Source organism: Labrus mixtus, chromosome 4, assembly GCF_963584025.1.
Source record: "Labrus mixtus chromosome 4, fLabMix1.1, whole genome shotgun sequence".
NCBI lineage: Eukaryota > Metazoa > Chordata > Actinopteri > Labriformes > Labridae > Labrus > Labrus mixtus.
The window spans coordinates 24287307-24307376 of NC_083615.1; the positions used below are offsets into that span (position 1 = coordinate 24287307).

General features: G+C 40.4%; 2 protein-coding genes across 2 annotated transcripts; both read right to left on the reverse strand.

Moving 5' to 3' along the window:
- Positions 1–143: 143 nt before the first annotated feature.
- On the reverse strand, positions 144–2501 carry zgc:123278 (uncharacterized protein LOC641569 homolog). Its single transcript, XM_061036550.1, has 6 exons — positions 2359–2501; positions 2167–2251; positions 2017–2082; positions 1330–1493; positions 1102–1204; positions 144–871 (listed from the first exon to the last, which is right to left on the reverse strand). Exons 1-6 carry the CDS (start codon positions 2398–2400, stop codon positions 753–755), a joined length of 579 nt encoding a protein of 192 aa, XP_060892533.1. The 5' UTR covers positions 2401–2501; the 3' UTR covers positions 144–752.
- A 1762-nt stretch (positions 2502–4263) lies between these two features.
- Positions 4264–19940, reverse strand: LOC132973220 (GTPase HRas). Its single transcript, XM_061036553.1, has 6 exons — positions 19679–19940; positions 10988–11139; positions 10057–10235; positions 8548–8707; positions 7243–7367; positions 4264–7027 (listed from the first exon to the last, which is right to left on the reverse strand). Exons 2-5 carry the CDS (start codon positions 11096–11098, stop codon positions 7248–7250), a joined length of 570 nt encoding a protein of 189 aa, XP_060892536.1. The 5' UTR covers positions 11099–11139; positions 19679–19940; the 3' UTR covers positions 4264–7027; positions 7243–7247.
- Between the last annotated feature and the right edge of the window lie 130 nt (positions 19941–20070).

Sequence of the window (20070 nt, forward strand, 5' to 3'; positions counted from 1 at the left end):
TCTTAAACTGTGTATTAGATAGCAGTTTATTAAACCATCTCATTACGAATTGAAGAATAGATAGGATGGAACATTTACTGATAATTATTTCTAACTTACATCCCATTATTGATTTCCATCCCATAGCCTATCACAAATTAGGGGAACTTCAAATAATTTATTTTAATAGCACAACACACCTTTATACCTGAATAAAACCGACACTTTCACAAGAGATCAGCCATCAATATTTGTTAAATGTCCAGTTTTCGGGGATAGTTTTGTTATTTGGCTCTGTGTGAAATGCTGTAATTCTAAAAATGTATTCAAATTATCCATTGAAACGTTTCATTGAGTCTTCTTTGACAAGGTTTTGAAGCACACTGAGAAAAACAAACAATCCTTTATTGGGCTGCATTGGCTGGGCGTGAGTTCTTTAAATGAGTAACTTATCTTTTCACTGGTCAAAAGTCCAACAGTCATGTTTGTCATTCAGGTCAATTAATTTACAGGCATTCAAATGTGGAAGCCATTGATATGTTCAATGAAAAACCAAAAGAAGAAAAAAAATGCATTATAAGAGCATAAAACCAATCAATATGTTTTTATCATACTTGACATTTACCTATCTAAATCATTTGGATTTTTTCAAATACAGAATGAATAATGACACAGATTTATCAATGGATACCATCTGACACTATGCACAGGATACAACAAAAATCACAGGCAGCACACTGTTGTAAAAATGATTTGTAAAATATCACTGAAGACTAACAGGTTGTTTCATGCTCTTGCTGGAATGGTTGGTCGTCTTCTCTTGGTAAACATAGATACATGCTTCCATCTGAACCTGAAAGCACCTGTGGTTGCCTCTGGAACTGCAGCCAACCTAAAAAACAAGAAAATGTATCATTGATGAAGGTTGGTTGTAAATCACAACAAATTAAAAAACATGTTGACAAAGGCAATATATCTTCAGCCCTAGATTTATAGGCCCTTTATTCATGTTTGATCACATGCAGCCTAGATATGAATGTCAGATTAATATCTATATCCAGGGCATACAATGTTTTGAAACTACATGGAGGCTTGCTTACTGCCTGTGGGAGTGTTACTTACAAGAGGTCTGCTCGGGCTCTGGATATTGCTTCATGCATACAGGAGGGAAGTCTCCAAATATGACACACATCACTTGCAGGAGGCTCACAAGATCACATTCACCCTGAAAGGTGTAAAGAAAACAACACACAAATGAAATATGGCCGGAAAAAATCGGTAATGTGTAAATGTGTAAATTTTTAACATGCAGCCATATCCAGGCATACACAATAACATTTCAAGTCTTACATGTTTCCACTCTTCAAGGTAAGGCAGCCTCACTTCACCATTGCTGGACACAAACTTCCCTTTGAGTAACATCATCTCCCGTGTGGGTCTGATGTAGCAGATGGGGGCAGTTTGGGGGAAGCTTTCTTCAAGCCACAGGCAAACTGGGATGTTGTAGGTCTTGTCTTGTGTCAGAACAGGAGGAAACGTTTTTCCTTTTTTTTTATCACACACCATCTTAGAGATTATAAAGTTTATGTTTCATATATTTTGTATCTAAATTGATTGAAAACTATGTCAAAATCAGCTTCCATTTAACCCATTTAGGCTTAGGGCCGCCTCAAAAAACAACCTCTAAAACCTAAATCTAAAACCTACCTATTGTTTGAGAACAACTTCCCAAAACCTGAGGGATTTCAGAAAAAACTTTGCAGAATTCCTACATTTAGTAAAATCTTTATTTCTCAACTTCTGCAGCAGATAGAGACATAAAAATAAAATCATTTGAGAGCGTAAACCATTGGCTTCAACTCATTGCCTTTGCACTAAAGATCATTCCTAAGTCATCATTAAAAAAACAACAAAAACTACAATATGTGCCAATGTTGCATCAGGTTTTAAAGGTAGAAGCATGCCAGCATCTCATCCAGTCTTAAAGCTACATAGACCTTTTTTGGACATGGTCTCAGTATATACAGTCATTGTTACCTTGACACTTGATTGGAATGGTTCCAATTAGACTCATCAGGTCCTTTGAGGTTCCATCGTTGTAAACTGTAAAACATTAAACAATGAATGTGTCCTTTGTACTTTAAATGTTCCCAATGTTGACTAAGTTTTAGGTCATTTTAATTTTACCGTGTTTGTCCATCACTGGCACAAGAAATTGGAAGTGAGTCAGTGCAATGCTTATTTCCTGAGCCACTTGCTTACGCAGATATGTCTTCATGACAAAAGGATAAAAAAAGCAAACAATGAAAACAATTGTGTACAAAAAGCAAGTCAGTCATGTTTTTATATGTTTGTTATAGTCTGTTGAATCGTTCTTACCTTAGGAAGCATCTTCTTAATCTTAGACTCATTGAATGACATGATTAAGGTTGATCTGAAAGGAAAACAGCACTCTGTGTATCTCTTCAATCACTTACACTCACAAACTCTCGGCTTCCCGTCTGCCCCAGATTTATGGATGACCTCCTGTTTTTTATGACCCTTAAACGCCAGTAAGAGAGCAGCCTCACATCTATGCAAATGATCTGTCCTTAAAAGCAAAAACTAGGCTAGAAAACATAAACAAGAAAGAAAAGAAAACACCAGTGACCCAATAAACCAATTATATTACATTATATTAGAAATATTTAAAATAAAAGGACGAATGAAGAAGCCAGGCTTTGGTTGCTTTATTCAGAAATTGTCTATTTCTATTGTAAATCTATAAACAAACGTACAATTTATGATTATTAAATGTAAAACCATATATGCAAGTGGTACCAAGTATACAACCTGTTACCATATAGAGTGAGATAAATAACACCAGAACCAGCAGTTACAAAATGTAAAAGTAAATACCCTTCAAATGCCTTGTTCAAAAAATGCAAACCATTTGTATCTTTACATTGAATTCATCTGTTAGATGATCTGTTCTCTTAACTAAGTCTGAGTCTCACAGCTTTCATGTAGAATTTAAAGAATTTATTTTAAATACGAAATATTTCCATTGAACTACTTCCTTAATGCCCCCATACCTTGTTTCCTAGATACTTACTTCCTCCTTCTGCTTCAGTTATTGTGAGACCAAACACAGAAAAACACACAAACACCTGACCTTTGTTCTATCCCTTACTGTTTTCTTGAAATACTCAAGTCATCATTTGTATAGTGAGGCAAATATCTTCTTAATTCATACCAATGTTCACCACACCTTTTAAGCATCAATAAGCTTCTTTTTTTGTGTGTGTTCTACCAAAATGAAACAGATCTGCAGTTCAGCAGTTAAAACATCTTGTTGCTCTGTTGACGGTAAGACTGCGTGTGAACTCGTGTTTTATGACTGTCCTTTGAGCTTTCATCACAGCCTAGCACATGATTATCCTGCCATACACACGTGAAAGATATATGACAAGAAGACAGATAAAGGTCAGCAGTGTTTATAATACTTAAAATACAGTTAATTATTAAATATTTGTGTAAACATCCCAGTTTGTCATACTTAAGCATACACAATGTGATAATTGTAAATAAAAATGATGAATCAATGCTACAACTATGCAACTGTTCATTAATGAATATGTTTGGGTCTTTTTTCTCTCTTTCTTTCTGGGGTTTATCAGAGGACTCTCTCTCTCTCTCCTGACAGAGACTTGGCTCTTTCTGAGCCTCAGATGGCTCTTCAGTGCTCTCTTGATACATTCAAACTGCTCTGTCATCTTATTTGCAAAAGACATACTTTCAAAGACTAGAAAAGAAACTCAACCGTGCTCCAGAAACTGATTGCATGAACATGGTTTCTGTTATCCACACAGAAATTGCAAACTCGTAATTTCAAATGTCAACACACACAGAGAATCTTGGGAAACATTTGACTCATCTTGACACCATTTATATCTTTATGGTTTTTTTTCTGGTTTGTTTGTGCATACTCTATTATGGACTGCTTACATTTATCAATTACATGTGGATAATATTAAGTGTATGTTTCACACACAGCATAAAGATATTTGTACCTAGCTTACCTGAATGTGAACGTGTGTGCATAAAAGTGTGTGTATCCTCAGGTTGGGTAATGGGTTTTGATTTTTGTTTGTTATATATGTCGTCATCCAAATATGTCAATGTATATAATTCAGAAATAAACAAGCATACACAATGTGATACACAAAGCAACCTGTAGATGGCAGCAAATATCCACTTTAAGCACAGCATGCAGTGCATTAGATAAAGATCAGAGAAGACATGTTTTATTCTTGACATCTTTATTCCTGTCCTGCAATACATTTGCCACATTTTTCAAAGAGTAAATACATCTTAAATATCTAAACAGTTGACATTTTCACAAATTCTGTCTTCCACGCCCCAGTTCCACAGTTTGCAAGGGAGAGAAACAAGCCCTTGAGCCCACTGTATCCTTGTGCAAAACTCCCAAATAGTTCATACAGTCTTTGTCATGCTGGCCAGGTTCTCTGGCATGTATACTTGTGGTTTGCTGGCTGGAGTTTCCCTGCGGTGACATGATGTGGATATTCTAAAGTAATGGGAATTTGAATACACAGATTTGTAGAATTGTGTGATTTACTCATGGGTGTATAAGATCAACAGGGAGAGAAGACGTATACCATCAGGACTGTCATTACATATTACAAACACTATAATCGTTCTGTTTAAAGGTTTAAGTATAATGGGTGAAAAATGAACAAAAAGCCAACAGTTGAACCAAGGATCAACTCTGCATTATTTAGTTATTGTAAATCTGAAACATGATGCTTCTTTTAAAAAAAGATCTGAAGGCTGAAACACATTCACAGTTCCTAATCCTGCTCATAGCAGAGAAACGAACAAGTAACTGATGACAACAAACTGACCATTTCCACAGTTACCAAGACTGATCATGTTTCTTTAAAAGCATTTTATGAATGAACAAGTTGCTTTAGCTGTACAAAACCAATCCGTTCAAGACAGTGGCAATATATCATTCGACGTCTCTCATCAAAGAGGTCCCAGATGTTTTCATAGTTTGCATAAGAAGCTTTGTCTTCCAGTAGTTTCACCACTAATTGTGTGAACTGTTTGAGAAATAGAAATCACCATGACATGTCCCGATTTAAGAGTAAAATTATACAAACACAGGAGCAAGACAACTTGGCGTTGTTTAGAAAAATGTCACAAGTTTTCAGTCTTTTTAAACAGGATCACATTCAGACGCACATGGCATTACAGAAAAACCCTTTTTTTTAAAAAAAAAATCAGTGTAGTGTTTTTTAGGGACTTCGAATTCTTTACAGCACATGTCTAAACTCAACACACTCCTAATGTTTTTAAGTTGCACACAAACAGACAAAACAATGCAGCAAACATAACACACACACACACAGTCGTCTCAGGTAGAACTCACTGCATACATGAGGTACAAACTAGCTAACAGATAAGGCAAAGTCAACACAGAGCAGTCTTTTCCACTGAGGCAGCCAAATAATGCAGTCCTGGAGAGCACAAGCTAGTCGGCATGAATAAACAACAAGTGCACTCCAACATATAAGGTAAATATATTTCTGAAATGATTAGCACCTGATCTATTATTGTTCCATTAAAGAGCTGAGGTGACAGAGAAGGAGGAGCAGTTTGAGGATTGTATGGTGTGTGTGTGGGGAAAAAAAAAACTCAAGTTCAAGTCTGAGGCAGGAATGTGTGTTAAACTCTGAAAGCTAACTAGTGACATCCATAACCCTGGTTTACAGGACTGCTAGGTGAGATGTCCCAGACCCTGATTCCTGAGCCTTATTATCCACAAGGAGCGATTCTAGCAGTAATATAAGTTATCACTGAGAATAAGAGTCGGACGCCATAGAGTTACTGTGAGAAAAAAGCAACAAGAATTTTTTTTTTTGTCTAAAACTATCCTCTGTCATTGCACAAAGTGTTGGGTTTTCTTTCTCAACTTGATTTTCCTGCATGGTACCTCTCCTTTCTAAATCAAACTAACTCAGGAAAATAAAGCAGCCATGAAATGTGGTTTGATCCCAATAGTTTGGGTCAATTTGACAGAAAATAATTCTATTGCACCAGAACCTACGTACACTAGCCATCACTATTATTATGCCACAAAGACAACTCTTAGTAAAGAGACAGGGAGAGAAAAGCAGCTGCATACTGGACATTTCTCTTGCTTTAAATTCTCCATTCGATATTTCTATACACAAAAAAAAAGAGGATTCCAACTCTATCAGGCAGGCCATGAAAAATGTCAAAACCAGGTGCCATTAGAAATAAACAACCTTGCTCACATATTGCTCAGTGACTTTTGAATCCTGTGATCACAAAAAAAGATCTTTTTCTTTTTTTTTTACAGCTAGGCTAACTGTTAAACAACAACAAATTATAACCATTCCCATGTCGGCCTCCACTCTCTGTTTCCAGTATAAAGAAGGGACTAATCAGACATTTGAGGGGATAGGCAGGTAGAGTGGGATGAGGAGGTTAATAACAGAAGAAGTTTAGGGGTTAACTTAAAAGTCCATTCCAGTCTTTTCCATTTCTGTAAATCAGTCAGTCCTTCCAGTGGGCAGGCGAGGATGTGGGGTGGGGGTGGGGGGGGGGGGGAATTAGGCTTTCAAGGTGGGAGGAGGTCAGAGACACCCCCTTTAAGACCAGTGTTGAGACTGAAAACAATAAGTTAGCAGGGAACTTGATGAGCCACCCAGCGAGACCACACTGGAGTTGACAAAGAGTCAGTAGTGGTGTAGCTCTCAGGTTCGACATGAAGACCAAAAAAATGGGGCCGGACCAGGCTAGTTCAGGTAGCCACTAAGGCAACAGTCCAAACCCTGCTGTCCATAAAAATCCATGGTTCAGTCAGCTCAGGTGGTTTTCTTGAGGGCTTTTGCTTCAATCATCCTCTTTTTGAAAAAAGTTTATATTTCATCATCGAGTTGTTTCATCTTTCTTTCTTTTAAGTCCATGCTGCCGCTACACGCTGTAGCATTTCTCCTCGACGTGCAACGGTCAGCTGGGAGAAAAACATGACAAGAGAGAGTGATAAACGTCAGTGCTATTCTATTGATATTTTTAAAAAACGAGAGATGTCGAAAAACAACGTGCAGAAGAGAGTCATTAAATGTATTCCTTTAAAAAGAGTTAAGAGTTCCAGCAGAGCGTTACAAGCTGTAGACAATAGCGAGGTACTTTGTAGCTGTGACAGAACTTTCTGGACAAATGTCTCACCTGCATCACGATACCACACAGCGGCAGCTCATACAGTCCTGTCCGCTCTCATCAGGTGGGTTCAGCTTTCTCAGCTTATGCTGTCTTATCTCCCTAACCAGTGTATAGAAGGCGTCCTCTACTCCCTGCAAACACAAACACAGACAGGTTACACATCAAATACAGTTATCTAAAATGCTCACATTTAAAAGTGTAGTGCATACACCTTTTACTACAGTCAACAAACCTCTCAGGTGTACTCGCAATTGAGAGCAACATCACCATGGCAACCCTGATCATTCCAGACACCCTTAATAAAGATCTCATCATAACTAAGTCACAGCCATGCTCCTTGCATACTCTTGGTCTGCAGCTTCAATGATGAGCCTGTGAGTCTGTATGTACCTGGACAATTTGTGACAGTGAGTCAGACACAGTTTGAGCTGTGCAGGGACTTGTCCTGACGGAGGCCTTTTAAAAAATACTGTAGTTCTGTTCTCAAGCCAGCATAACCCTGGCTATGAGTCATTGCCTGCAGCATAATAAAATGTTCTCAGCTTTGCAGCAACACAAATCACATCATACATCAGGCCATTCACCGCCCTTCTTGTTCATGAATAGACTTGCAAAATGTAAAAGAAATTAAATAAATTAACTTAAACAGCCCACTGAAGACACTGATATTACTTGTTGATGGTAGTGTGATGCAGCACAAGTGGATTTAAACTGCACTTGGAATTTGAGTTTTGTGGCTGACAGTGATGGGAGGTACAATGAAGGTGTCAGGGAAAATTGAAGGTAAGATGAAATACTAGAGAAACAATTTTCTCATATGAAAGTGCATGTAGGGTAGGCCTGCACAATATGAGGAACATCAGAAAAAATGCTCGATATTGCAATGATGGTATGGCATACAATGAAAACAGAATGACTGAAGTGTCACTATTCCTATGTCCTGCATGTCTTACACAGTACCTCTGCTTAATACACTTTATCTTGAAAACACAAAATACACAAAATTCCTAAATAGAAGTACTTCTTAGTTACCCTTTTTTTTTTTTTTTTTTTTATCCTTTTCTTTCCACTCTTCCTTCCTTTCTCTGCCATCTTGCTTGCTACGCTGACCCTCAATACCAAAACTGACCCCGATCAGTCAGAGAGCTGGAGCTCCATCTGATTCTGCCTTGTTAATGTTTTTCTGACTGCAATGAGTTTATTGTATATATTTATATTCTGATGACAATGAAAATAGGAATACTAGTTCAGCCTTAATGTACCGTAGCCAAAATGAAAGGTGGAGGTGTTTGCTTCTTGATCACTACCCACCTGTCGTGTCTTTGCAGAGGTCTCGATATAAGGAATGCCGTAAGATCGGGCGAGTTCCTGGGCTTGCCTTGTGTCCACCGTGCGTGCAGGGAGGTCACATTTGTTTCCCACAAGCACCATGGGTACATCGTCTGAGTCCTTTACACGTTTAATTTGTTCCCTGTGAATTAAAAAAAACACATTGTAATAGTTAACATTACATTTGAAAAAAAATGACAGTTTCATTGACATGTATTTAGTCCCAGCAACATATCTGTAGGCAGGGATCCTCCCTGCTTCATCAACAACAACAGCTCCAACACTGGAGAGGAAACCACCCAGGGAGCTCTAGGACCCTGAGGAAGACCCAGGGCCCTGCCGGTGCTGGGCTGTGCTGCACTGCTGAAGGAGGGAGGTATGGAGGGAGGGAGGGACGGACAACAGGCAGGCAGGGAACAGCATTACCTCATCACTACAGCAGCCCGCGCCAAACGTCAGGCAGCCAGGGGGGAACTGAGTGAGAGGAGTGGGTCAGATCAATCTATCTGCTCAGCCCTTCTTCTCCCTGAGCCACAGTGCAGCAGGATGCAGCCACTACACTCTGCCCATCTGCAGGCAACACTGCTAATGGTGTCTATGACAAAAGTCTCAGAATTCAGGGGGGATTTTTACGCATGGTCGATTACTTCTGCCAGTTTCAAATCAATCAAGGCAAAAGAAAATCAACAATGCAACAGTAGAATGAGGAGAAGCCTCCCTCTTTTGTGTGCCCGAAAATAGACAACAGATCTAAAAAAAAAAAAAACCCTCAACAGCTCTAACAAGACCACCTACCACTCAAGCATCAAGCCAAAGACCCATGCATACTTGTGTATTACAGGGACACCAGCAGTTTAAGTAGGGCGGAGAAAAAAAAAAAAAGAAGCTGGACTGCAATGGCAGCAAGCCAAACAAACAAGTGTGTAATAGACTCAAAAACCTGCAAAGCTTTAGAGTAGTTGGCGAACCTAATATGCTATCTCTTTTGCTTTACACGTGCAAGACTGACAAGTAGGCATCTAATGTGATGAGAAAGACAAAATGTGGGAAAGAGAGAGTATGCTGTCATCTCCAGCTGAATACCCCCCCCCCCCCCTTCTCCTTCTCTGTCCTTGAAGTGCTACCTCTCCCCCCGCTCCTCTAATTGAGTCAGGATCGATTTCATTGGCATCATGCTGTAATCCTCCAGTTGGGGGCTAAGCTTTCTTTAGCCGTGTTAAATGCTACAGCATGACATCACCCACTGCTGCAGAGAGCTGGCACACATACATATACACACCCCTCTCCATTCAGAGCCCATGGGAGTCCCTGTAACACACACTGCATAAGCAACTACACACACACACAATGACAACCAGCTGAGATTATTTGTGTCTTTAACTCCACCCTGGCTGGTCTTTGATCTGATCCCACAAAGTGTTATAATGGGGTCATAATATGTGATACCTCCTGCATCCAGTGAACTTCATTCTTTGCCTCCCTCACACACACCTGTACTGATGAATGTCCTCAAAAGACTTGGTGTTGTTTATAGCGAAGACGCAGAGGAAGCCCTCCCCTGTCCGCATGTACTGATCCCTCATGGCGCTGTACTCCTCCTGACCTGCAGTGTCCAGGATATCCAGCAGGCAGGTTTCCCCGTCAATCACAACCTGCTTCCTGTATGAGTCCTGCAGAAAAACGAAGAAGAGAGGTGGTGCAACAGTGAATTCAAAAATTTGTGACAAACATCTGTCACAGATTAAAAGCTGCAGGTGGGATTTAAGGCCATTGAAGTAATTCCATCTTTGATAACTCAGAGAACACATGTGCTGTATGTTAACTGGTATCTGTAATTCTATCCCCCAATCCATTCCCAGGTCAAATGAGCATCAAGAGATCGGAGGAGCAAGGGTATCAGGGCCAATGTTTAGCCTCCCAACACGCAGCCACAAAAACATGGAGTGCCGTCCCTTTGTTTGTTAGAGCATAGGGGCCAGGAATGCAAACACACAAAAAGGACATTGTCTGGCCAGAGGCAGGCGTGGTGAGAAAGAGAGGGAGAGAGTGGAGACAGAGAGACAGAAAATGAGAGAAAAGAGAGGAGAAAACATTCTCACTGGCTTCCCTCTGCTCTTTGCTGTGTCTGCAATGCCGGTTTTATCTTGGGTGTAATATAGTGGTGACGGAGAGGCAGAGTAAATATTGTAAATATTTTCAAGACGGACCATTTGGAGAACAGCCGAGGAGTTTGATTGAGACGTCATTGTCATAGGATTGAAAATAAATTGATCAGCAGTGACAATAGGGATGGACTCTCTAGAAAACATTTAGATTATTGTACACATTGCGGCCAAATGGGGGAAATTGTTGTTACAACCATACAACAACTGAGAGACATTTTCTAGTAACAACCTGTAGAACGTATAGAAAAGAGCCATACCTCTATGGTGGGGTCATATTCATCCACAAAGTGGTTCTGGATGAGCTGGATGGTGAGTGCACTCTTGCCCACGCCTCCTGCTCCCACCACCACCAACTTATACTCCGTCATCTTTGCTGCTGCTGCTGCTCACCACACACTCACACTAAGCACTGTTGGAGAGAAAGAAAGGAGAAGGAGACAAGGTACAGGGTTAGCACGCTGACATTAAACAGCTAAATCATCACCAGGTATGAATAGAACAAGAGACACACACAGAGCTTTGGGAAGGTTTTCTTTGACAATTCAATGCTAGTATGATGTAGTGGTTATGTCAAAGCAAACAGTTATTAGCATTACTGCCAAGTGGTGAGAAACATTAGTGGTTTGGATTGAGTGTGTGTGTGTGGTAGGGGCCGAGGTTGAGACCCTCAAAGGGGAATGTGAAAAATGTGCTGAAGGTACTCGATGTTCCAATCCTCTCGTGCACAGTGTGAAAAGCAGAGAGTGTGTATGAGAGGGAGAGCAGGGGTGGAGAGAGAGAGAGAGAGAGAGAGAGAGAGAGAGAGAGAAGGGGCATGACACCAGCAGACTGACCCCCATCCATCAGGTATCACATTACTGATGCCCACCTTTGAATCAAGTGAGACACATTCCACTCAGACTCAAATGTTTTAAATAAAAACATATACAATAAGAGAAACACACACACGCGCTGAATAAAAAGACTAAGTTACAAATATTTGAGAGATCGAGATTTTATTGAAATAATAAGCTAATTAGGCTAATGCTAAAACTGTTTCTTGTTTTTCTTGCTTCCTCCATGGGGATTAGCCCATAGCAACCGCACACAAGGCCTGAAACTGTATTTTATGACTCCAGGTGTGCCTGAAGCCGTCCCCTATGGACCCACCTGAACCCACTAAATAGGTTTTGACTATAAATCAAGCCATGTTTATTAAAGAAACATGTCAGCCTCTTGAGAAAAGTGACAGACATTTACACAACACAGGTCAACTACGTAACAATGAACCACAAGAGAGTATTTGAACACAGCAAAGCAGAAGTTTATCAAGTCCAACACTGATTGGATAAATGTTAGAATTATTTTTGACTTGAAGAGATGTGCCAAGTTTGTCTTGGTCATTAAAACATTTGAAATGTGTCTTCCTAAAATGACATTTTTAAAGGCGTTATAAGAGAATTTGAAATCCACTTTGCTAAACAATTAAGGAAAATGTACCTAAAGCGAGGTTTGAAATCATTGAGAGGTAGCTCAAATTAAGATGTTGCAAACTTGTTGGGTTGAAAAACCTGAATCAATAACTCTCTTACAGTAGCAGATTGTAAAACAGAATAATAGAGTGGAAAGAGAAATGAGGAGGTTAACAATAAAGAGAATTTTGCTGGATTTTTACCAGAAGGACCAGGGATGCTCAAAACATCTGGGTAATTTACCAGATATGCATTTTCCCATTTCACAGTAATAAGTATTGAGTCGGCTGGAATAAGACATGTAAATATATCAAATGGTAAAGGAGACAAAATGGAAAAGAAAGACACAAATCCCCTGAAATCATCACCACCCTTACAACACTGTTGGTCAGTGAAATTCCAGCTGTGTTAAGTCACCGGGTAGAGAAATTAGTCATATGGGTGTTTCCATTACAAACACTTACAAAGTGTGACTCGGCTTTATATTGCAGATTCAACTAATAACCTTAACTATGACCTGACAATGACCTGATCCCTCCAGCAGACATGGTGGCACATGATGAGTCAGAAGAAGAGATGCTGCTATCATGGAGGTTCTAGAGGATTCTTTCGATTACAAGCTTAGGCTAGTATGAACACAAGTCAAGTGTGATGGAGGCCGAAAGCAACCGCAGGAGCCTCCTCAAGGTTATGACTTCAGCTCAACATCATGCAGACAACAATGAGAGATCCGATTGTGTCATCGCAGCGATGTCATCTCTGATGTCAGAGCGCAGAGGAAAATCACTGGCACTGGATTTCTCTAACTTCCAAGTTTGCAATAGCCTTTGGTAGCGGTTTACTTTCACTTTCTGTTTGATCGTTGAAATGGAAAAAAACTTAACTGCAGATGTTCATTTTTGAATTTGATTGAACAATGCCATCACCGCTTTCAACACAAACCTACAGTAATAGAATCAGACTCGCCCTAAAGAGACATCTTCATCTGCACCACCCTTAAACCTAAACTAGCTTTCAATTTCTCTTTCTTTGAAAAGTAGTCTGCCTCATGTCACATAGTTCAGACAGTGCAGGCCAGAGGAGAATAAGGTCTCATGAGGTTCAATACTCATGTCAGATCATCAACTGCGTCTCATTTTGCTTCTTCAGAAAGCCAAAGGTGAGAATCAAAGTTCCTACACCAAATGTTGGAGTGTGTAATCGCTTGGTCGAGATTTCACGAGCTCCACCGGTCACAACATATGCTGTTACGCAAAGAATCAACTGTCTGATGTTATGGATGGCAGAATAAATGTAGAAATGAATGCACAACCTGACGCTCTGTTACCCAAACCCCTTGCTTACTACAGTGCATTAGATATTGGCGCTTTAGCCAATCGGAGCAAAAAACACATACACCCTCTCTCTAGTGCTTTCTGTCCCAGAGGAGAACACACACACACACACACACACACACACACACACACACACACACACACACACACACACACACACACACACACAGAATATGAAACTTGTCTTTTAGAAACAGAGCTGTAACAGGTGACAGGAAGACACCAAGACAGTGTCTGGACAGTTTAACGAAAGAACAACATGCAAAGTAGAAAGGAAAGAAAAACTTATTGAGCTCTTTCAATCTCAGGGGCTAAAATAATGGGTATTACCCTATCTTTATCTCTCGATGAGGCGTTGTTTTAATCAAATCTGCATGCACACTCTTTAAAAACGTTTACTTGTGCCTGAGCTGTGTGTGTAACTGTGTTAGTGCGGGGTCAGACTGAGATCAGCCAAGTCTGAGACTGTCTCACTTACTTACTGATGTTAATGATTGACAGAAATGTAGACTTGCTAACTGACGACAAAGCCATTTAACCGCTTTCATTTCATCTGCCACTTACACACACACACACATGTTCCTGCAACACATCCTTGATCCGCTAAGCCATATCTCACCTTAATGGAACAGGTAGCTCTGAACACCATTACCTATATCAACAATGGCCTCCTTGTAAAAACAGACTCCCTGCTTTAATACTCAAGCACAACAGGAAGGGAATTATCCGGACCCCTCAATCTTGTGGCCAAACATTTAGCTTCCTTTTCCCTCACTGTATATAAATCAGCTTGGTACACAGGGCAGGCCAGCCTGGCTGCTTTACAGAGACCACGGCAGAGGCGCAGAGCCAGCCTCGCTCCTCACAGCCTAGCTCCTCACAGCCTCACTCCTCACAGCCTCACTCCTCACAGCCTCACAGCCTCCTTTAACCAAATAAACAGCAGCTATGGGAAGAGGGAAGACCGTTGCTGATATACCTTTTGTAGCAGGAGGTTCAAGACAGGTTGAATATTAGCATCTTGGCTAGTTGGAAAATATATCTAGTTTTAGAGTAATGGACCAAAAATAGTAGTGTGACTCGGCCTAATAGCAAACAGACTAAATAACAAAAGATGCATTCGCACTGGCAAATATCAGATGATAAAAATCAACAAAAGAATATCTTTTAAGTCATAAAAAGTGTGACTATAGCTCCTTGGCCAGGGAGTGCTTATGTTTCTTGCAGACTGTGAAGTGTTAACATAATAATTCCTTCAAATACACTGTTGCCAGACATTTTGATTTTGAAACAGCAATATAAGTATTTGTGTCATAACTCCAGTGTCAGTCTGACTGTATGCTTCCTTGATAAAGGTATTTGATGCTTATCAAACATATACCAAAATAAATCAAGTTCTGTTTTTTTTACTGGGGATGCACCGATGTATCGTTTCAACATCGGTATCGGTCGATATTTGCGCCGTTGAGAGACATCAGCGAATAATGTGGCATGAGCCAATGCCATCAGTCTTTGTCTGTTTGTTGTGCCAAATAACCTAGTGCACCTTACTATGGATTCAGAGAAGAGGTTTCTTATTGGGCAGATGAAGTCACCTGTTGAACAAACTTTGACTTGTTTTTATTGTGATGCATGAGAGAAAATGGTGGCACTGTGGGAGTCTTAACACCAAAAGACATGAAACAAACATCGGAATCAGCTAAATTGTTTTCCCCAATTGGCGCATCTCTTTTCTCAACCCTCTGTGCTGTTACACTCCGTTTTAACCTTCTACACCAACACCAGTATTCTTTACCTTACCTTTAGTCAGATAATAATGGAACCCATGTCTTTAAATTAAAATTGGTCACTTTTACTAGTCAGCACTATTTTCTACATACTGTGCATGTTCCCGACTCAGACTTAAGGTCCAGGGCCTTCTTATAGACTACTTCACCTAAGCTATGATCAGTGCTTGCAATGACAAAATCATTCACTCAAAAATAATTTCAATAACTACAACATAAATGCAAAATTCAACCTATTGCCAGAAGCCTTTTGTGATGTGTTTGAAAATGCATGCCAACAAAAAGTGCTGAATTGAGTTGATAAGTAAGTAGTGAAGAAGGTAAATGTAGGACACACACATGAATAAAAACATACAAAGAAAAGACTGGCTCTCTCACACCCCCACAGCTCTCCAGATTCTGACACGGTTGGTTGCTGCATTGCTTCTACATAACCACATCTCAAGTGAGCACCTGCCAAACGATTAGAATTTACAGCCTGAAATGCAAATTCAAAGCACCACCGTGCCTGCAACTGGGAGACCAGAGGAGGGAAAACCGACAGCCATGCTATCTCCCCTCTCAAACTAGGCCATGACCGCGGCTGATTAATAATCCACACATACATATGGAGATGAATGACAAAATTAATCATTGATAGAGATGCTGTCGCTTTCTCAGAACCACTTGTTGTCAGGGGGAAGGGGGGGCTACAGAGCTGGTCTTTGTGCAGGCAGAGGGGAGGGATGAGAACACAGCCGATGGAGATTACAATCATGCATCTTTTTTTTTTTTTTTTACATTTTTCATCCACAGACGTATCTTTTTTATATTGCACAGAACTATCATAGCATGAACGATACCTGCAACAGTTGGCCACATTTCCACTATGACATGGAGACCTGAACAACTTCAGTGTGCTTGTGCAATATTCCAATGTTTCCTTTCCATAATGTACATATCTAGATGTATTCATTTTCCAGCAAAGTGAGCTGTACTAAAAGTATAAACTCAAACGTGAATTTGGAAAGCTTTCGGCTCAAAATGACACTGACACTAGTGCCTGTAATACCAGCAATGTTAACGCGTTAGGTAAATGCTTCAGTTGTAGGTGAGTAACCCAATCAATGTGCTGATCCATCCAACACTATAATTGAGTAAACTGCTGAAAAGGTTTGAAGCCTATATCGCAAAAACAATTATCTATGGCTGTCAATATTAACTATTGTTTCAGAGTGGCAAAAACAGAGCTGATTATTAAGGTTAATTATCCCATTGAGACAGTAATAAATAACAAACAGTGTTGTGCCAGCCAGCAGACATTGTGACATTAGTCAAAGCTAGCAAAATGTCATGACATCCGAACATACAATTAAAGGCTGTATTTTTTTAATTTCAACTCAACGCACTTTGGTCAACACAGGATGTCAGAGGTCCAGCTGATCTGCTTTCAACATAGTCTTGGTTTATTTCTGTGTGCTCAGTTGCCAACATATCTTTTTCATACAGGGGTGGTTGGTAGTATACACTTTTAAAAAATAATACTATTTATATTTTATGGTACTGGTATCAGAGGGGAACTCACCAATACTAACGTATTCAGAACACATCTAACAGAGACAAGCTACATAGCTCTATTGTCATCTACAGATTAGTGAACTATTCCTTCCAAAGTCCCCCAAAACATTACATAGCTGCTCCCTTTTTGATCAAGAAGCAGCTCAGTATATATGTATGTCTAGGTTTAGGTTTAATTATAGCTCGCCACCTCCAGCCTGGGAAATTAACAGTTCGTTTTGAAACCCTAGAGCCCTGCCTGGACCAGTAGGATGATCTTACATGACAGCTTACTGAGGGTGCGAGCTGAGAGCAGCAAGAGGGCTGATGGGAAGAGAGGGTGAGGCCGGGAGAGGGCTACTCTTACTATGTGCCAAGGGCACAGAAACCACAGGAGGGAGGGGTCGAACTGGAAACTAAAAAAATGTATAAAGAAATCAATAATTACAAAGCTCAACATTCTTTTGCTTTATCCAAGCTCTTTCAGCTTTACTACTGACAATAAACTTCCTTTTATTTTCCTCTTATTCTTTGCAGCCTAAAGGAACTACCTTCCTGCACCTTGCTCAACATGCATTCTGCTCTCTATTAAAGCCCCTAATTGGTTAAAGGATCCATACTGGCAGAGCCACAAGCCCGCTGTAGAGATAATAGATTTTTAATGGAGAGATGATGGTAAGGAGACCCTCTCTAGGGAGGTATCACGGTCGAATACTGAGACTCCAAGACCCATCCTGGAGCCTTGATAAACCACCGCACCCTCCCACCGCTCTCCAATGACATCATCCTGCTAAACGACATCCAAACATCAATGTTGACCAGCAGCTGACGAATCACTATTCCGCTCTCAGAGTGTAATGAAACATGAATAACTGAGTTTTAAAGCAGTTCTTCTGAATTTCAAAATTGTCATAAATAAACACATTTGTTAGATTACAACCATATAAAACAAGCATGTCCATTCAATTCACAGGGTAGGAGGACTGGGAACACTCCAAATTCATGAATGAAACTTTTAAGTTTCCTCAATGACAATGTAATAATAGATCACCCCCACAACATTTGCATCCCTCAAAAACATTTAGATAAAAAGTTTCTCTGTGCATCCGTCTTCATGAGTGTGTGCAATGCTTAAACAAGTCACTCTTAGAGGCACAGGAGTACGAGTGACCTTTACTCCACTGGGTCATCCTTTCAGCTACTCAGGCAGGGTGAGATGGTGGAGGCAGCAGCAGCAGAGATGAAAAGGCCAGCTGACCTCCACACACAAAGAATTGCCAGTTAGAGGTAACATAAGGGTTATCGTCAGACACCACAAGTGGAATGATCTGTGGACTAAGAATATTGGGGGGGGGGGGGGGGGGTCACACATAGTCAAAGTTGCCTGTCAACCTATCTTCTTCTTGAGGTGAAGATCCATACTTGGTGTTAACTCCAAAGAAAATGTACCTCAAAAACCTCCTTCTGAATTATTTCAGTTACAATAATAGGACTAACTATATGAGGTCAGCAGTTAGACAGTACTACACATGAAGGACACCCTCAAATCTGTTTACACAAGACAATGCCCTGGGCCATTTTGGAAGCACACCCAGAGTCCAAATTGTAAAAAAAAACCTGCCTAAAAAGTTCTCATTTGAAATATCTTGGTATAAAAGAGTGGCACTAATTCTGCCCTGCAGTTTGCCACCATGCAGGCTGAAGCTGTTCAGAGAAAGGGACAAAAGCCTAACATTGCACCTCTATCCCTGACTGGACTGCCTCCAGCTGTTTTCCAGCTGCTTCAACTCTTGCCTTCAGTGTGAGCGCTGATGTCAAACTCACACGACCCAGTCAGTGTACGTCCAGTGTACTCTAGCAGCCTCTAATGATCATGGAAAAACTATGTCTATGACTCGCAACACATGGTGATGATTTTGTCAGCAGCAGCAGCAGGGATGATGTTGTGGTGGCGAAAACGATGAGCTATGAACAGCAGTCAGGCAAAAAAATCATGCACCAAAAAAAACAACAACAATGTACACATTTATACATGTTTGCTACCAATCTGCAGCCTATGATGTAAAAAATCATTCTGATTAACTTTAACGACGGAATTGGTGAGTAAATAGTTTCCTCTCGCCCTACGGCCATATTGTGAGTGAATTTCACATTAATGCTGTCATGGCCATCTTCGCCCTTTAAAACTTACTAAACAGTTTTGACAAAAGCTTCCAGATAAGGTAAAATCCCAAGTCAGCTTTCTAAATGCCTTGTGAAGGAATCTAACTTCCGCAGTGATACATTCAGTTTTCAGTCAGTGTGACGGGGCGTCACCCTACTTGTCTGTGTGGACACTAGCAGCAAGCCCACACTCAGGATTGTCTTTAACATTGCACATAAACACAGGCCACAGGAAGTGAATTATCCACTACAGCCGTGTTCATTTAATGCATTCAGTTTCTTTTTTTAAAAAAAACAAGACGAAATGGAAATTCACAGCTGTATATTTTTTTTTGTTTCCTCCATAACCAAGTTACAACACCCCAACTCAAGTGACACTGCTATCCAAATAAATGTGTTTTCTTTAGGAGATGTAGACACAATTCACAGCCTTTCTGTTTCCCCATACATGTATCGAGGAGTGAAACGATAGCATGAGTTGTGGAGCTCGATAGCCTTCATAAAGCTAGCCGGGGTCGAAATGAAATAATATGATAGCTAACATGTTCAAACTGTACCGCAATCTACAACGCTGCTCCCCCTTAAAAATTTTTTTATAAGCATACTTCAGCTGTATAAAAGACAAAACAGTCACTGCCGACATATTTCGGACACAGGAATGTGCACTGCATACTTACAACAAGCAGGGGTCTAATTAGCGACAACAGCGACGTTTCGTCTACAGGAGAAGAAACAAATCTCTCAGCTGTGATAATGAAGAGGAATCAAAATGTTCTTGGTCTGCTTCCTGCCGTCCTCAGATGTTCGTGCCTTTATTATCTCCGACAAAGTGTTTGGTTTTCAGAAGCTAAAATGCACCAAAGCATTCATTGGTTCTGGGTAAAACGAGCCCGCGTTGAACAATGTGCTTTCACAGAGAGCAAGAGGGGATGAGGAGTGAAGAGCCCACGCCCAGCTCTATCAAACATAGAACCGCCCCGGTTACCATGCATGTTACTGATGCGTTCATGCACTGTCGGAAATATGGTAACTCCGCTGTGAGGGCCAGACCACCATTCTTACTGCTTAT